The 19,267-nt window shown below is 43.7% G+C and overlaps 1 protein-coding gene across 2 annotated transcripts in view; it reads right to left on the reverse strand.

Annotated features, from left to right (window-relative positions):
• Nucleotides 1-98: 98 nt before the first annotated feature.
• Nucleotides 99-19,267, reverse strand: part of GRK5 (G protein-coupled receptor kinase 5) — a 170,293-nt gene continuing 151,124 nt past the window's right edge. For both annotated transcript variants that reach the window (XM_063338271.1, XM_063338272.1), the window contains 4 exons: nucleotides 10,912-11,049; nucleotides 8,354-8,491; nucleotides 7,409-7,540; nucleotides 99-6,663 (listed from right to left, as the gene is read on the reverse strand). In XM_063338271.1, coding sequence (XP_063194341.1) covers nucleotides 6,565-6,663; nucleotides 7,409-7,540; nucleotides 8,354-8,491; nucleotides 10,912-11,049 — 507 coding nt within the window. In that variant the 3' untranslated portion in view covers nucleotides 99-6,564. The remainder of the gene's footprint in view (nucleotides 6,664-7,408; nucleotides 7,541-8,353; nucleotides 8,492-10,911; nucleotides 11,050-19,267) is intronic.

Raw genomic sequence — 19,267 nt, forward strand, 5'->3', positions numbered from 1 at the left:
CCCTAATTTACAAGAGTCATCTCCCTATTCATGTAAATAAGAGTAGCTATATTAAGCCTATTTCACTTAAATAATAATACAAAGAGTTGATATTGATGTATTTTATGCACAGACTCCAAAGTGCTTCCTTTTGATAGACAGAGAGCATCCCTCCATGTTTAAGAACGGGAAAACAAAATCGCCCAGAGGTTTGCCCAGGGCAGTGAAGAAAAACACGGGCAGAACAGGAATAGAAACCACCACTTCTGGCTCCAGCACCCAAACCAAGGAGAATACATTTGCGCCAGCAGTAATATTCATTTTAGTGAATAGGCAGCAATCTGTTGCAAATTGTTTCTTTCATAAAGCCCGTTTGTCAGTACACTAGCTTAGCTGAGCCAACTGCAGCAGCTTGTATTTGTATTATCACAGCGACGTTTGGGGGAGGTGAGCGTACAATAACTGTAGCATACTGTTGGCTTTCACCTTCTTTGGTGGTTTCCCTAAAGGAAATAATTCGCAAAATTCTCTCAGCCAATTTCTTTCTCTTTTCTTTTTGCAGTTAAGGACAGAAAGTTCTTACCAGCCAGCACTGCATAAACAATATTATTTAGTATAAAAAGAGATTGTGTCCTGCCCAGCACACAGAAGCGAAGAATTGTTTTAAACTTATGCAGTCTTTCGCTCAGCTTTGGCAGGAGGGTGTCAGTCATTATTACCCTTACTCTAAAAAATTAGTAGTATTTAAATTGCAGGTCGTATCTGTGGAAGGCTTTGCCATAGACAACTCTGGAACCTTCTGTCTTCCACGGAGCCACTGAGCAGACTGATTCTCCCAAACTTCACTGCCAAACGTACCTCCCCGCAGCCAAGACAGGCCAGGACCATCCTTGGGCAGAAGAGCCTTTAAGTCTCTGTGTCCTGTTACATCCATCACTGGACCTCTTTGTTGCAGGGCAAGACAAAAAGTGGAGTTTTATGAAGTTGGCACCTATTACCTCAGTATTATCAATTTTAGACTGGACTTCTAGAGCTCCGCAGGCTACTTTGTGCTTCATGCTACACACACGAAGGAAGATGGTCTACATCCCAAAGGGCAGATGAACCCAAGGATGTGCTTTCAAAGTGAAGGCCAGTCTTTTCAAAGATTGTACGAGAAATGCCTAGAAATGCCTGATGGATGATCTCATCTGCACTGAGATATTTAACAAGTGAGTATCACAAATCTGAACTGAAAAAAAAAAAAATCACAACTGTGGAGGAGAAGTTAAAACACCTATATCTTGTCCACAATGAAGTCAGGTCTTGCAGCCAGCCGTTCCATGGATGTCCATAAGATGAAGCAGCTGTGCTATAAGGGTGTGCATTTATTGCTCTTGCAGAAAAGTCTACATAGGGAAGTCCTGACCGAGGCTCGGATACATGGCAACAGAGCTGTGCGATGGCTGTTCATGCAGGCTGAGTGGATACCCACGTGCCTCGTCAAACTGTTACACCTGACTCTCACAGCAATCGTGTCTTTGAGCCACGGGCCAGACCCTATGCTTAATATGACCTTGTGTGGGCAATTTCAAGGTTACTCAAAAAACTGTGAGCAACATACGATGAACCAAGGAATAATGCGCAGCGATGTGTGATAATAGCTGCCATTTGACACTTGCTGAAGATTCACACACTGTGGTAGTTTTCACACTGTCCTCCAGAGCTCTCAGCTTCTCCGTCTTCCATGTCCTGCCCATGGTTTTGTCAGTATCACAGATTGATTTTCTGGTTTTCTTTTTAGCTGAAGCAACTTTAAAAGATCAACAGCAACCAGATTTGAAATGGGAGGCTTTGACAGATGAAGCAAAGAATTCAAACTGGATCATGAGGTCTGGTTGAACAACGTCAAGAGTCAGTGTCTTCAAATCAGATGCTTCAGTGGGTCAGCCAAGTCTGATTCCCAGCTGCTGATGGCACTGTTAGCCACAGCTTCTGGGGGAGGGGGATGACTGCAAACTGAGACGGTACCAAACTGTTCTTACGGATAGCTGGTATTGCCTCCAAACTGCCAGTTACCGGGCACCCCTGATCAGTAGGGCCAGACGAATGCTGCGATATTGAATTCTGCAGCTCCCTAACGCTCAGTTTGATCTCCAGTACCTGTTTGCTTTGATTATCTTCACACCTTTCCAAGCTTCACAAGCAGGTTTTTGTTCGGAAACACAACTGGGTCATGGTCATTCTTGTAAAAAAAATATCTCTCTTTAGACAATCCAGGCCAAGAATGCACACGTAAGAGTTCATTATTTGTTATTTTTTTCCTTCATTGTGCCTTTGTTTAAAAAAACCTCTCATCCAACCAGAGAGTGGGAAAAAATGCTACGAGACTTAAATGAATGATGAGACACTGTAGAAAATGAATAGCAAACATCTGAATCATAAAAACCCATAAACTAATTAGTGTTCATCAGACTACTCAGTAAAGATTTTAAAATAAAAAACATGCTTGCATAATTCCGGATCAGATTGCAAAAGACTTCTGATTCTTAAAAAGAGCTAAGTTTGCTCATCTGTCTGATAAAACAAGCAACCAGATCCGAATGTATGCATTTTTTTGAAAGAATTTGTATTGCAATCGGAAAGGAGGTACAGAAAATGTATCAGTCTGGAAAGCTATTCAATAATTACTCCTTTCTGATCCTTTGTTATGTGCAAACCTGCCTGAAAAACTATTCACTTTGAACCAAAATACTAAAAATCCCATTGCAAATGCTCTCCAAGGTTGTATGATGAAACTACAAGTCTTTTTTTTTTTTTTTTTCCCCAGAGCTCCTGCACAACCACAACTCCCAGTGTTTTTTGAATTTGGGTCCACGAAGCCAGATGCCAAGTGTCTAGGCTCAGATTGCACCTGGTCACACAGTGGAAGTGAGAGGACCGTGGCCCTTGGGTACAAGGTGAACTAGATAATTTAAAAAAAAAAAAAAAAAAAGAGAGAGAAAGAAAGGAGTAATGAAAAAGAAAATCCTGCAGGTTTTGTTGTTGTAGGCAAATCCCGACTAGAAGATTCCTAGGACTTCATTATCACTCGTAACATATGATACTGATTGAGTCTTTCAGGGCTTGGATACTGAAAGAGTACAACAATTCTGCTGCCTCTGCTGCTGTTTAAAGTTTGTCAGACAGGACAGCAACACTTGAGGGATGTGGCATGAAATCCCCTCAACTGGTTTTGTTTTCTGTCTCTCCCCTTACTCACTGACTGCTCCCAAGGGGCTGGGATCCCGAGGGACTTCATCCCAGGCTTGAAGTGCATGTAAGCATCCTTCCTCCATACCATCTTGAGGATTCAGGATATCTAACCCTAGCATAATGTCCTCCAAGCATCAGGACTCAATGAATGCCTCTCTCACCATCCGAGGACTTCGCACTGTCCCCGTGTCTCTGCTGCTAGAGTCCTAGAGGTGCCGAGTAAGGAACTGCCCCAGCTGAAAGGAGAGCAGGAGAAGGCACATTTGCTGTCATTCACTGTTGTCGTATAAAAAAGTCATCCACCACTAGTTAAGGCTGATAGCATCTAAAAGGTATAAGACCATCTACAACCTATTTGCAATTTGTTCACCAACTTTCAGGAAGGGGTTTGTTGTTATTAGGATTTTATTTCCCAAGTGGGAACTGGTACAGAAAGAAAATGTAGTCTTTGTGTGCCAAACTGGTAACATGTAGGAGATGAAGACCTTGGGCCAATAACTGCAGCTTCATCAGATTTATCCAATGAAATAGTAATGGACTAAGCTTTCCCCAACCGTCTTTTTTCCTTTCTCATGGTGGTAGGTAGATAGTATCAGCCACATTTTTCTGATGCTTGTCTCTTGCTGCAAAGTGAGATAATGGCAGTAGTGGAATAAAAGAGCTTAGTCTTTCTCTCTAGCCCCCAGCCAGCACCCCCTTCCCCTAGCATCAGTGCACAGGATGAAATCAACTGAGGCTGCAGAAGCGTATGGTATACCATACTGCTAGAAGGTGATGTCTTAAGAGCGACAGAAACAGATCAGAAATGCACAAAATCTGCAGTTCTCCAAGAAGAACTAAGATGTGTGTCTTGTCTTGTCTGAGGTACACTGATATACATCAGTTGTCTGGCTAAGATCTGTTCCTCCACTTCTCACCTACATTTCTTGAAATCAGGTGAAATCCCACATGTGAAAATCTCCTAGAGCAAGTATGTCTTCATCCAGAGCGTGCTCAAGTGACTGATCAGATTCCTGTTGACTTAGGCAGCTTTACATCAGGCCATGAGAACAGAACTGGAGGTAACAGTCCCATCTGTGCATAGTGGCTTTCGCCTCTACAATATTTCATTCCCCTCCTGTCAGGAAGCTGAAACCATTACAGATTTAGTTTGTAGCTGATACACACAGAGAAAATTACTTAAAATTCTCATCTATTACTGTCTAAAATCTTGCATCTTCCGTAAGATCTGCAATGCCATCATCTGACATGGGAGAGTGGTTGAAGCTCTCCCCGAGCACCACCACTACAGGCAAAAGGAATTTCTGGGCCACACTGATGTGAAGGAAAAAGAGGAAGAACTTCTTGGTGACATTATGGCACACTTACACAGCTTCACTAGATGTCTGCTAGGGATCAGGAAAACTGGAGGCTTGCATCTTAACATACTTTACTCTTGATAAAGGTGCCAAAGCCCAATCTCCCTTTCTTGACCTTTCTCTGTCAGCTGCTTTATGCCAGCTCTGGCCTGTTCTGTCTCTCTCCCTCATAACCTCAAGTATGTCATTCCTGTGACTTTCTCACTCAAAGCTTTGTCACTACTAACCCCATCTTTTTTCCCTTCTGCATTGGCCAGAGAGAACACATACATGACAGTTTAATTAACTTTGGCTACGAAGACTTCCGCTGGAATAGTGCTTCCTTGTACCCTGGGATAACTGCACTACTAGCCAACAGGGTTTTAGACACACCAGGCTGACCTTCAGATGTTCCTGATGACCCAAAGGTGTCAAATCACCAGTCTACTCTAGATGACACAGTAAAGAGCACAGCGAACCAACCTGTTTTACAGAACACAGTGGGCTATGGAGATTCTGCCTGCACTTAGGGGACAGACGTTTTCTAATTCCTGTTGAAGAGCAGTAACCATATTTTTGATCTGGTGTTCTTAGTAATAATAGATAGCGGCATATTTGAGAAGAGCATGATTCTGATACCTGAGGTACTGCTACTGATCCTGACTGATTCTGTTTATACTAGTGGGAACAATGTTTTTGTCAATGGTTAAAGGATCCTGGACAAAGAATGATGGAACCAAAAGTGGGAGGTATTATTTCATAACTGATTTTCTTCAATTAAGTTGAGGACCTAACTGAGGGGACGAGTCATGGTGTGTTCGGCATGACACGTGGAAGAACTCTCAAGTGCAGACACAACCTACGGGTTCTGCTACTGCTCAAAAGCAGCTCAGATCCCACTCTGAACCTCCACAGCTCAGCTCTAGAAAGCTGGCATGAATTCATGGTCAGCACAAACCAGACTACTGAGTTTCTCTCTTGCTACCTGTTTTGATATGAGCAACTATGGAAAGGCCTCGGACTTTTGACTGCACCATGGAGAACACTTTGAGTTTTACTCTCATTTCAGCAAGTGCAGGTTTCAAGTCCTTGGAAAACAAATGGTCACTTGCTTTCCTGGTCACCTCTCACTCAGTTTTGTTCTTGCTGTCATTAGAAATGGCACAAAAACTAGTGAAGGAGAAGGGCTTAAAATAGGGTTCCCTTTCTAACCAAAAGGTTTTTGATGAGCTAACAATGTAAGTGCAAATCTCAGCTGTGCTGGCCCCATGACATCACAAACCTTAGGCATAGCAAGTAGCATTCTTGAATGCATCAAAATCTTGTCTTTTAGCATTTAATGCGAGACATTACAAACTAATGAAGAGGAGAAATGTATGCAGTGTTGCTGTAAACCAAATATACAGATGTAAAATAATTAAGAATAAACTGTTCCATAAAAATGCGTGTCAGTAAAACCCAGTCTGATAAAGTGATTTATGAATAATTTTCTAGAATTACTAAAAAGAATGATTTCTCATTTGAGGCTCTGGAAGTCTTGAGTCACATTTTTTTTTTCTTTTAAAAAAATGTCTTAAAACACATGGCTTTACAGCTGCTGCTTGGAAAATATACACCTCCAAAGTCTGACTTTCATTTAAATACAAATGTACAAAATGTAAACTGAGACAATAGAGAAATTTACAAAACTTTTCTTTAAAAATAATAAAGACAAAATTCAGTTCTAGTATGATGCTGTTTAAATACGTGCAAGTAGTCATGTTCATTGAATTTCTATTGCAATGTTCTAAATAGACAAATTTGATTCACACAGTCTTGAGTGCCACCTCCAAAAACAGACCTGAGTGGAAAATTCTTCTTAAAATGCGAGGCTCCACTGAAGGAATGGATAGAAAATCTCCATTTTGGGGAGATAATATTTTTTCACTCAACGGTGGAGGCTCTCTCATCCATAGAAGCTCCATAGATTATAGTGGAAGGATGTAACGTGTTGTTTCTTAAAACTGAGTTGGAACTAGCTGCTTCCAGTGGAGTTTGAACTTACATGATTTGAATTTATGTGGTGATTTAAACTGGCCTTTGAATTTGGAGAACTCTTTGAATTGTTCTGATGCTGTAGAAAAAAGAAGACAATGCCGATTAGATTCCCCAAATATGCAATGCTTTCTTTTAGTCCAACATTGTTCATTTTATGGTGATAATGTACTGACTGGGCTGCGAGATTTTGTTTGAAGGTCTTTGGATGTAAAATATTCTTCACTTTCTTACCTGCATTCTCTCTAGGTCAGGAGGACCATGGCATTTCTTGAGGAATGCAGCAAAGAAGTCACACTCGAGCTCCAGGAGCCAAATCAATTCACTGCAAAATGTCAGTATCTGCTAAATCTGCCTAATACAGAGGATACGTGCCAATGCTCAGGCATGGTTTTAACCAGACAGAAATAGATCAGTCTAAGATTATTTAGATTTGCAGTTGGTGCCATGGTGCCTCATGAAAGCTGTATATCACTTTGTATATCACTGGTCTGCTCTCTTCTCTAGTGTCTTGGTTTCCTGACGTGACTACCTCACTCAACATTTGCATTTTCTTTTTTGTGTTTTGGTTTTTTTTTAACACTTAAATCAAAAATTTTCACAAGGAACTTATTAAAACCATATAACCGTTTTGAAAGGAATTTCAGCATATCACTGATGGGAAACCTGGGATAGGCAGTATTAGTCAGGAAATTACCAGGTAACTGTGACAGCAAGCCCTCTCTAAGAAGTACTGTCTTTCTCCTACAAAAATACCACCAGAATAGGGCTGTGACACTGGGCATCTATGGGATGCTCGTTGTCTTAGTCATAAAAGATCTCACCTGTCGTTTAAATATTCTCTGTAGCAATCCCTTCTTGGGTGGCTCTGGGGGGTAGCTTTTGTTTAGGTCTGGTGAAATAGTACCATTTGGTCCAAATACATTCAGTTCTTTGAAACACTCTGTTTCTATCATCTAGTGGAATACCATAAGAAAGAAAAAAAGAAGTTACACATCTGCATTAAATATACTGCAGTAGTGCTAGGTTATTCAAAGTCAGGATCAGGACCAGCAGCTTGAGCTATATGTCAGGAGAGTTAACAGTTGAATTCCTGCTGGTGACTATAGAAGGTAACTAGGATATATCAAAACAGAGGCTGGGGCTGCTCTGCATGTTTGCACATCAGTCATCTTAGAAGTTGCCCCATAAAGCTTTCTGTTCTTTTCTTTAGCACTGTGGAGAATATTGGGTAAAGACAGGCACGCTCAACATCCCAGCTATTACCACCCCTCTGCCCAAGTGGATCTGCAGTTTGATCCAGAGTTGGAATATAAAATCCACTGTTGGCCGTGTTTTGATACCAAACGGAAACAAAGACCCAGATCTGGAAACCTGGAGCTGCAGCGGGGACCCGGTGGAGGTACAAGACCATGGGTGAGATCATGAGATCAGGATCACCAAGGGAGGAGCCTCCCATTAGGACTTCCAGCCATCCCACGGAAGTTCCTCAGAGCTGTTGTTGAAACACCTCTGTAGAAATCCAGGAGAAGGATGTACAGGAGGATCCTTGCCAATATACACAAATATGCAGAGCCAACAGGTACAGTCACCTGAACCTGACATCTGTGGTACATTACAGATCTTGAAAGAGGCCGTTTGTAATTTATGAAAGCATTAGAGCCTGGCAAGTTACCCAATAGCTATATATTACTGGAAATATACAGCTCCTCTTAAACCACCTGTGTTAGAGGTTTTATTGGAGTACTTTTACTATGATACATCCTTACCTCATTTTGCCATGGAATAGACACTGATCCTGTGGAAAACTTGGAATAGAAATCATCATCTGTTTGGTCCAGGTTAACTCCTTTCACTGTGGAGAATTGCTCGATGTCTAAGACATCCTTGCAGTACACTGCTCTGGGCTATCTCAGCAGAAAAAAAAAAAATAAAACAGCAAGAGAAAAAATACTTCTGAGTCTGACCATGTGCTTTCATTCACAGATTCAGTCAAGTGAGAATGCCTAACAACAAGTGACTCTCTGCACTCTGCTTCTCTAGACTTGCTCTGCCCACATGTTTATCATCAAAGGCTGACTTCGCTTTAAGCATGTTAAGCTTCCCACTTTGAAGTCCTTAAAGCATCAGCACAGCTAAAGTGGGTTTTAGTCATCCATGTACCATATGGTTAAGAGGTGAGGGGAAAAGGACAGAGAGGACAAGAAAACAAAAATCAAATCCTTCTGTAGTCTTTTCTTTTAGAGAGGAAACAACAGAAAACCAGAATGTTTATGAGTGACACGCTGGAGACAGCCCTGAAAAGGGACCTCAGGTAAAAGTGTCCTTCTGCTCAGACAGCTGCGGAGTTTGCAGCTTAAAAGTTTAAAGGAATGTATACTAATTGCTAAAGAAAACAGAAGAGGTTTGGCATTTTTCCATTGTTTTTATTAATAGCTGGGCTGCTGGAAGCCGTCCAGAATCACCTCTATTAACTCTTTTAACTTGGCTGCCTTTCTTCAAACAGTCAAATGGCCTTGCCTTTTTAAACTACTTAATTTTCTGGGATGACAGAGACAGGACTCTTTGCAGTGAAGCTGCTTTTAGCTCATATTCCAGCAGTCGGCCACAGAAAGCAGAAATAGTCATCGCTGGCTACCTGTCATAGCGTGGTCATCTGCGTGCCTAGACAGCTCTCATCCACAACACATTTATCCTTTGATGCGCAGGAATAATTGAGGGGTGGCTTGTGGGACTAGCTCAACCTGCTGAACTCAAGCACGTGTTGAATCCTACTGTCTACACATGGCACCATGAAGGCACAGCCCAGAGGGCCAACCGAGCACTATTTTATCTAGATCTGAGCACTGTGACCAAACAAATCAAGCTGATTCCTGACAGAAGTCCTAGTTGCTGGTGGCTGCATCCCTCTGCATTCCTGACGGCTGCAATCCATAACATTTTTGTGGAGACAGAGTAGTCTAGAAGAGGATGGAGAGACATGGGATGGATTACAACCCCTGCCATTAGCTATATAGGTTTGGGTGATTCAGCTGACTTCAGTAAAGACTTGGAAATCTATGGATGAAATGCCAAATAAATTAAATTAGGGGCAGCTCTTGAGTTCCCAATAAATAGCCATAAAAATTTATGTGCCTCTGCTTTAGCAAATATGTCTATAAGTGGTGCCTTCTAGGCCTTACATGCCACAGTTAAGCTTTTAATACACTCTGGCGGATCCCAAATTTGAGCCCAGAATTTTCTAATTTTCTACATCAGAAAGAAATAGTAGCTTGTCTCCTATTTCTTCCCACTAAAGCAGGTTGTAACACCATGGGCTAATTGGCAGGAATAACTAGGCCGCATAGTAAAATGTAAAGCAAAACCAGAGCAGCTAAAGTAAACTTTTGTAGCGTTCAGACCACTTTGGTTTGGTCGAGTTTGCAGCAATGTGAATGAGAGCTGCCAAGACGTTACTTTCCTTAATACGTTAAAATGGCAGTGTTTACTTAGAACCATATGGGAACTTTAAGGATAGAAGGCCTAGCCAGAAAGAGAGCCCTGCAGGAGGAAAATAATCAGATAACTCTGTGTGCTGGGGTAGAGACCAATACCACAAAAGGGTGGAAAAAGTTTTGTTCTTGCCAATGCAACAAAGACTTTCAGTGTGTGCAAGACTGGTGCGTAAACCCGAGTAAGGACTCAAGGCTGGTTTCTGTGTCCCATGAACACTAACACTAGCAAGTTCAAAATGCTCTCTCAGGTCCCAGTCCCCTCCTCTGCTTGAGGTGACACTTGATATCTGAACCTGGTTCAGACTCTCTGTAAAAAATGCCTGTTTTATCCAGTCTATTCCTCAGTTCTGTAGAGCTTCAGACTTTGTAATTCTGGTTTCCCCTCAGCATATCTATCTATATATCCGTATGTGTACATGTGGCTTTCATTGCTGATTGTTCCAAGCACCACCTGGTCCTGAGCACACTTATTCTCACACTACTGCCATGGATAAGGGAACGTAAAGGTTCCCATTTTAAAAGTTTGTGAAATGAGGCATGAACAGATCAAGTGGTGCCTGTAGTGTCACAGAAGACGACTGCGGTAAAGTGAGCGGGAATGAATCAAGGCCCAGGTTACCACCCTACATGGAGGCTCACCCACCCTTCATGCACATGTCTACAGAGCAGCTCCCCTCTTCCTCCCAGCCTCCCCACGCCACCCCTACTGCTTATCACATCTTCCTAGGGCGGCTACCCATGCAGGGAGTGATGACAGCTCTAAGAGAAAGAAGTTATTTTCAGAAACAAATCTCTTGAAAGAGGCCACTGGGGGTTCTTCCTATTGTACTTACATCAGGGACAAAGGGCGGATCCAGCATTCCTGCTTCTAACCGCTTGAAATTCATGCTCTTGAAAAAGGGGTGTCTCTTCACTTCTGCTGCACCTTCCCCTTGACATCCCAGCCGCTGCTTCACATCTTTGGTGAGGAGCTGAAACATGCCAAGAGGAATGGTAAGGGTGTCAGAAAAGCAAGAGCTCCACAAAGATATTTTTATCTCTAGTTGGTTTTGAATGTGCCCAGAGGGAAGTACAGAGGGGAACTGTAATTGCTGTTACCTAATGGCCAAAGGTAAATGGATTAGGACTGCACTGTTCGACATGCTGGTGTGAAACCCTTTGAAAATTACCAGCTGTAAAGTGTTCACAGTCAAAATAGAGACTGTTGCTTCTGCTTGCTTTCAGTGAACACTTTCAAGAAGAGGTCTGACATACCCTAATAACATATATAAATGCATATTCATAAGTCCCATGTGCTTTTTCTCTGTCCTTTTTTTTTTTCTTACTCTTGTGAGAATAATTTTCCCATGTTGCTTAGGCAGGGTGACTTCACTATCAAATTCTACTTCCCCCCACCTATCACAGTATATTCCAGTACATCACACGACACATTGAACCAGCCCTTTCTGCTCATGGGCCTGTCTCTGCTGAACTCAAGGGGAGTTTCGTCCATGGAGTCAGTGTTGGTAACCATCCTTAGCTCAGCCTTGTTTGTTTTCAGAGAAGGGCAATGCACCACTTCTATCTGCTACAGCAAGTCCTGCCTGTTTCCTGGGTACCTCTAATGGAGCAATGGACACTAACTGAACTCAGCATCCTTGGTCCATTAGATAAGCAGGTCCACGAAAACAAAACACAGGGGTAGTAGGTCCTTGAAGACCTTGCATGGATGGACTAATTTATCTGCAAGACAACAGGTCAATGGAAGAACAATTCTGGCACAAACTAGTTGGTGGATGAGGAGACAGAACATTTAGCCAAATCTTCACCAAAATTCCTCTTCTTTTAAATCATATGCATAGAATCAAGTAGGATAAATCAATGCCTTAAGGTACCGTGTCTAAACAGTTGAAGAGAGGCATAGCTCAGAACGTAAATGACTGGCACAAAAAGACCATCACTTGGGACAGTGACCTTTCTAAATCTACCACTGACTTCAGGCAATCTGCTGAAAAGTGAAGGTTCACATATTTGTTTCCTTTTTTTCCTTACATTCATCTTTGAGGAAGCCTGCATGATGCTCTCTTACATAGAGGAGGAAAAATGTAACTCCGAACTCACTATAATCTGCCCAGAGATTTCAACTGCCTATTAAAGAGATGCGTAACATGTGCCTTAATACAACAGAAAACTAAACATGCATTGAAAACAGTCAAGGCTAGCTTTGCTCGAGTCTCCACTTTGGGGAAAAAACCTACATACTTACACTGCAACATCATGGAGGAAATCAGAACACCAGCTCTATTCCACAGGAAGGATATGCCTCCTGGAGCCGGGCATTCAGCCAGGCAGACACCCCACCGCTCAGCACTTTTGGTAACCTGATTTCCAAGCGTCTGCTGAAGGAAGGGGCTGACCCAGCCTGCCCTGACACCACGGCTGTGCGGCAGCCGCTGGCCCCGCCACGACCCACCGCCGCCGGCTGGGGAAGGGAGAGGGGCAGGAGGGGGATGCCCGGCGCGGCCCCGGCGGAGGGGAGCGCGGCTGCCGGTCGCGGCGGGGCCGCCGGGGGGCAGCAGAGGAAAGGGCAGCGCGGCCGGGCAGCGCGGCGGGGCCGGGGCGGCGGCCGGACGGCGCGGGGCGGCGGCGGGGCCAGGCCGGCGGCGGCGAGGCGTTCCGCGCCCTCGGGAAAGGATCCCGAATAAGGGGTCTTGGAGCTGTGTCGGGGACTCTTCCCGGGGGCAGGAGGGGGCTGGGGACCGCGTGCCCGGAGGAGGGAAAGGTTCACCGCTCACCTTCTCTCCGTCTTTGCTGCTCCCAAAGCGAGAGCTGAAAAGCAGCGATGACCCCTCGCCCCGCTCCCCAGGTGGGCTGTGCAGATCAGTCGCACTTAACGGATTAGCAAAACTCCCCGGGACCGGCTGCCCACGGGGAGGCTGGTCGCCCGTGCAGGACAGTGGGGTGGTTTGGGTTCTCTGAGCATCTGAGTCCGTGAAGGGACTGCGCCCTTGGAAATCCCCTGGATAAGTCCCTGGGTATCTTAATAGCTGTACCTGACAGCCAGGGCAGTCAGCAAACTGAGCTGTACCTTGCAGCGCCTGGCTGGGTCTCACTTAGGAGAGCAGGAGGCAAATAGCTTTGGGAGGGCTGGAGAGGAAAAGTGGTCCAGGAGATCAGGTGCAGCCCTGCAGGAGGTTGGGAAGAGGGAGCCAGGCAGCTTCCCTGCTAAGGCAGCGTTGTCTGGAGATGTGGCTCATAGGCTTTCCACCTCAGGATATGCCCCAGAACCCTCTGGATGTGTTGCTGACTCAGCCACATCACTTCAATGAGGAGGAACCTTGAAAGAGCTGTTTGTTGCTAATGTGAGGTTGGTAATCTTTCCTCTGGTGTCTGCCTAGAGCTGGGTTTTCTTGTCCTTATCACATGTTTACAGGGTCACAGCTCTTTAGGCTTCTCCGAATGCTCTGCTACCCCCTGGGCATCAGTGGCTTTCTTATCTGACTTCCACAGCCTCCTCAGTTCTGCAATTTTGCTAGGGGCCTCATTTCCAGCCTGAGACAGCAAATGGCTTTGACAATCAGCGTGCCCCCTGTATGAAGACGCCATCCTCCAGCCAGTCCTAAGCAAGCTACAACGGCAGAGGCCAAGGAGCCAGAAGAGGCAGTGAAGGGGTTTGTGGGACATAAAAGAAGAGTCTCCTACTCAGCTCCTTCTGCCTCAGCAGTAGCAGCAGCAATAGCCAGAGGAGACTGTATGGATTGAGGGATGGTGGGAAAGCTAGTAGTTCTAGCCACAACAGCAACTTCCAGCTTCCAGATAGCAATGTCCCTTTCTTCCTTACAGATTCCTGTGCCTCTGCTGCTGTCTAGGTGGTGACATCTGGTCTGACTGGTCACCACGACTGGTTGGTTCATAGATGGAGAAAGACTTGAAGAAACATCACTATGCCTTGCCATCATCTGAGCACATAGATTCACGTGATGCAACACCATATTGATCCAGCTCATAGGAAAAGATCTTTCTCAGGGCACTTCTCTGGAGCTTGCTTTCCCTGGGTAGAAGGAAAGAGGGATGTTTTGCTTTCAAATCTTTGCATAAGACTTTTGAGTTCTCATGGTCTTGAGGAAAGGTTTTTTGTTGTGGAGTTTTTAAATCCCAACAGGCATATGGATTTAGGTTACGTGAAGAAGATTGCTTTGGAATTTCCAGTCAAGATCTGGTTTGCTGTATTGTGGCTGGGCAGAGAAGACAAAAGTTCTTTTTATCTTCTGTTCTCATGTTGAGAGGACTTTCCTGACAGGTGGAAAGAAGATTCTCAAGGCAGAAGGACCACTTCGGCTTTGATATACTTTTGGAAATTATGTCTTGAAGCTTTCAGGGACAGTGCTTCTGAGGAGCAAAGGAATAGGAAGGGGCAGATTTGGATTTGCCTGGAGATGATAAAGGAGACCTGTGCAGTTTCTGCTCTACAAGTCAGCTGTGAAGGGAAGACAGGGTGTTACTCTTCTGTCTGTGCAGCCAGTAATTCTCCTGCCTCTGGAGTAAGTGGGAAGACCAAGCTAATCTGGGAATTTACCTTTGCCAGCTGTTAAATGTTCGAAGTTGTTCGGAGTGTGTGGTCAGAGGATAGGGTAGTTAAGGATAGAAAGAGGCTGTCTGGGGATTCCTGGGCTCCTGCATGATAAAGAAGAAAGTATTCAGTAACCTCAGATGCAAGAAGGAAGCCTCTGGAGCATGAATGGAGTTGGTCATGGGTGGTTGGCCACTGCAGACTGAAAGATACAAAAGGGAACAGGCCACTGGGAAACGGCTGGGACTGAAAGACCCCAGAAAGGAGAGGATTCTCTTGCAAAGCCATGCTGCAGGGGAGCAGCTGTCTACCTCTTGAGGAGAGTTCCAATGGAGAAAAAAAGTAAGAAATCAATGGAATTTGGTAAGCTGCAGCTGCAGCCAGCTCTAGGGATGGCAACAGGTGAAACGAGACACTTCTGGTTGTGGATATTAAGAGATAGCATGGACTAGAGTATTTTCCAGAAGGGAAAGTACTTGCTTTCTCCAAGGAATAATGAGTCTTGTACCAGTTCCTGCAGCCCCATCAGCTTTCTGCAATAGAAAACCTGCGTAATAGCCTGAAATATGCATCCCATTTGGGAATCTGACCAGGGAAAGAAAACGGAGATAACAACTGTATGTTTTGAGTCATCTCTACACTTTTGTTTAATTCAGTTTCAAAGGTTGTATTTAATCTGAATAGAGAGCCAAACAAAAGCAACTACATCAGGCTGATGACAAGCCCTCCTGGGACAGCAGTACAAATGAGCCAATCAAACATAATTTAAGTGTAGTTCTACAGCCAAAGCCTATGGAGAATTCACAGAGCTTCAGATCTGAAGATGGCTTAGGCCATCCAACCATGCATGAAGTTGATACCAAGCAGCAGAGCTTTATGTTCTGGTAAGAAAGGCTCCAGATGTCACTGGATGTGTGTAAATGATGGCAGGATTTAGTCTACAGAGTTACGGGCAAAGCATGACTAGAACAGACTTTCAAAGAAGAGTCTTCAGTAGCAGTGGTGAAGTTACATTAAGATCTTTTTCTTGATATAAAGAACTCTCTGATACTCTCATGTCACTCATTTGATCCCCTCTGGGGATTCAAACTCTGCAATGTCTGAGACTTTTTCCACGACTTTGTTTTGCTTCCTTTACAAAAAGAAACAACTGTTGTGAGGATTGCTAAAAAAAGCCAACAGTCCCCAAGGCGCTGCTTTATTTATCTTCATGTGATCAGTCAGTTCATGTCCAGATCATACCATGTAATAAATAACTCCAGGTCCTAAGATGTTCATCCTAAAATTGTAAGAGTTAGGGAAACTTTTTGTAGGGTGAGAGTGCAAAAAATTGATGCTCATGAAAGGAGAAAAGGGGAACAGTAAAACCACGTCCATTGACCCAGCTGATCAAATAGTTGAAGGGATCACCTAGATAAATTTCAACTCTGAAACGGAAGTAAACATAGTATTTTTAACAATTTTTAGAGAATAGAAAAGTAATGCTATGGTCACTTCTCAATTACTTAAATGAGACAAGACAGTGATGTGGGAACTGAAGATGCCAGAATGACATAAATGGCTGTATATTGCACTGCTTATGCTTATCAAACAGCCCGATCTGGCCAACCGAAGAGTCATAACTCTCTCAGGCATGGGTGACAAGCAAAGGCTTGCTACAGAAGATTTATAATTATTATTAGCAATAGCAATGATAACCATTTGAAGAGCACCTTGATGTGTGTGAGGTGCCTCTCAAGACAGATGAAGGAGCAGTTATTCTCAGGCAGCACTGATAAACTTTAAGGTGTCATAACGTGTGGACAAGTTGGTTTCCAGGGATGAAAGCAGAGAGGAGGGATGAAAGCAGGCAGAAGTAGTAGCAGTATGATGACAGTTTCTGGTGGTGAGTGAGGAAGAGAAAAAATTGCATTTCGGGAAAAAAGAATCCATCATCTTTTAGTTGGCTGGGGAGGGGCTTTGCGAAGGGAATGGAGATCAGAATCACAGAACAGCTGAGGCTGGAAGGCACCTCTGGAGATTGCCTAGCCCAATCCCGCTGCTCAAAGCAGAGTCACCTAGAGCAGGTTGTTCAAGGCCATGTCCAGTGAGGTTTTGGATATCTCCAACTGTGGAGACTCCACAGCCTCTCCAGGCAACCTGTTCCAGTATTTGACTACCTGCACCGTGGAAAAGTGTTTCCTGATGTTCAGAGGGATGCTCCTGTGTTTCAATTTGTGCTCATTGTGTCCTGTCCTGACACTGGGCACCAAACCAAGAGTTTGGCTCTGTCTTCTTTGCACCCTCCAATCATAGATCTCTTTTGCAGAGTCAAATGGGAGCTGCAGGAATAAGAAGTGGCAGGGAAAACAGTCTGCGGGAAACGTAGATAAACAGGACACTGACAGACTGACAGAAGAGCCCAGCAATATGGGTCTGTCCAATACTGTTGAATACACTTGAAGTCACATCTTTGTATGCAAGACTGCACTTGTCAGGGAAAACACGCGTGTACATCAGTGAAGTACAAGTCATAACAACAACAAACAGGGAGCATTTCCTAGAAAGATTGGATTTTTTCACAGAAAAAAACACACTATGAAGCAGTTATGTTATATGGGAACTATGGGTTGGGGAGCTTCCCAGAAAGCCAGCTGCCCCTGTTCCTAATTATTTATTATTCATCTTTGTTTCAGTCCAAAATGAGGGCTGATTTATGGGAAATGACTTACAAAATGAAACATGGAAATATGGAATGGATGATGATTAATGGGAGCTATGATATGTGCCTGCAAAAATGCAAAGGGCATAAATGTCCAGGAGGGGAAGGTTGACTTGGGTGATACTAAAGGGTTTTCATATAAGTAAATGAATAAAGACAATATATTTCCTGATGGAGACGCTGTTAGCTCATGGAGTAAGTTTTGAAGAGAAGGTTAGGAGACATGGTGGAAAACATGCCGTTCCTCACTCCTGCCCTAAAGAGTCCGCTACAGGAAAGTCTTTTGTGTTGGATCTTTGTGAAGGCTCAAGTTGGATTTATGTACTGCAATGGTAATTTTAATGCATTAATGCTCAAAAAATGACAGAGTTATCTTTGGATGTCTTTGGTTATTAAGAGTTTGCACGAACCACCTAAATAAACATGCCACGTGATTGGACAGTGAAGCAGTTATGATCGAGTTGTCAGGAATGATTTACACATAGTTCATGGTTCCCTGAGGCAAGGGAATGAACTAGACAACTTCCTGAGGTCCCTGACTCCCTGAAACCATAGACTCTATGGCTTGAAGATGAAAATGACCGCTACAGTATAATGACTTTCACTGTCTTTTCCCCTGGGAGTAGTAGGTCATGTCCGGCACAGTCCCATCAATGCTACATTTAATTCTTCTCAGTTTTAAGTTCTCATGAGCTTGGTTATTTTCAAAGTATACTTTCATTCTATTATGCCTCATGCCTGTAACTAACTACAGAACAAGCAAACAAGAATACCATTTTGCCTCATGATATTTTCATTTCATGCTAACAACAGGATGTGCACAAACTCTCTGCCACTCCAGCAGATGCTGCTCCTCACCTGGTGGGAGTTGAGATGCTACTAGAGAAGAGATGTCGGGCTGTGTGAGCACATGAAATGGTCTGTAAGAGCCTGTGGCTGTCCTAGATCCTCCCACGCCGACTTCACTGGGGGCTCTGAATCACAGATTAAGGGCAGTGAATGGCCTAGAGTATCTATCAAGAGTGATGTCAGTTAATTACTACCTCTGGGATTCAGCAATGAGTTGGTGCACTGTGAGTTAATGACTTCCAGGCATGATACTTGGCAATACTACCATTATTATTTTGCAAGGAGACTTGAATGTCTCTTCATGAAGCCAGACAACCAGAATGTTGTTGATCTGCTGTTTGCTTGCCTGTTGCACAAGATATTGGTGAAACTCTCACTACCTATTTGTTGACCTTTCTTTCCCTTCATTCTCTCTCTACCAGTACGCACAGATATGTCATTGTCTCCAAAGGAGACTTCACTCTTTAGCAGACAACATCAAGAAAAAGGCCACATCCCTTTCCAAATTACAATTCAGTCTTCTAAAGATGGATGTTGACAAGACACTGATGAATTCAGACACAACTTTGAGATTTCTCAGAGGGTTTGAGGATTTCCATTGTCAGACATGGCTATTGTGCTACGAAAATGACTCCCAGCTGAAAGAGTGAGAAAACATTTTAAAGGACAGCTTAACAGTATTAAAAAAAGCTGGATACCCTGGCACCCCGGGGGAAAAGTTGCTAACAAAGTTAGTGAGATGGGGTGGGACAACATTTGAGTGTCACAATAATTTCATTGCATAATCTTTGTCCCGCTTACCCCCAGCTCTCACCAAAGACAATGGAAGCATGGGGTTTTCAGTTCCTTGCAGGAGACAATCAGAGTCTTGCATCATCAAGTCCTTTTTATTTTTTCTACAAGGTTATAGAAGACAGAAATGCATTCTTGACTGCAAACTAACATTCAAAGTCTCCCGAGAATAGATACCGCTCCCTTGGCCATAAAACTTTGGAAAGGACTCAAGTTGACCGTGATGAATCTCACAGAGAAGCAAGCCCAAATAAACACAATTTGAATGAATAGAGAATGCAGCCATCCCATCAACAGA

Source organism: Chroicocephalus ridibundus, chromosome 6 (assembly GCF_963924245.1).
Source record: "Chroicocephalus ridibundus chromosome 6, bChrRid1.1, whole genome shotgun sequence".
In the NCBI taxonomy this organism is placed as follows: Eukaryota; Metazoa; Chordata; class Aves; order Charadriiformes; family Laridae; genus Chroicocephalus; species Chroicocephalus ridibundus.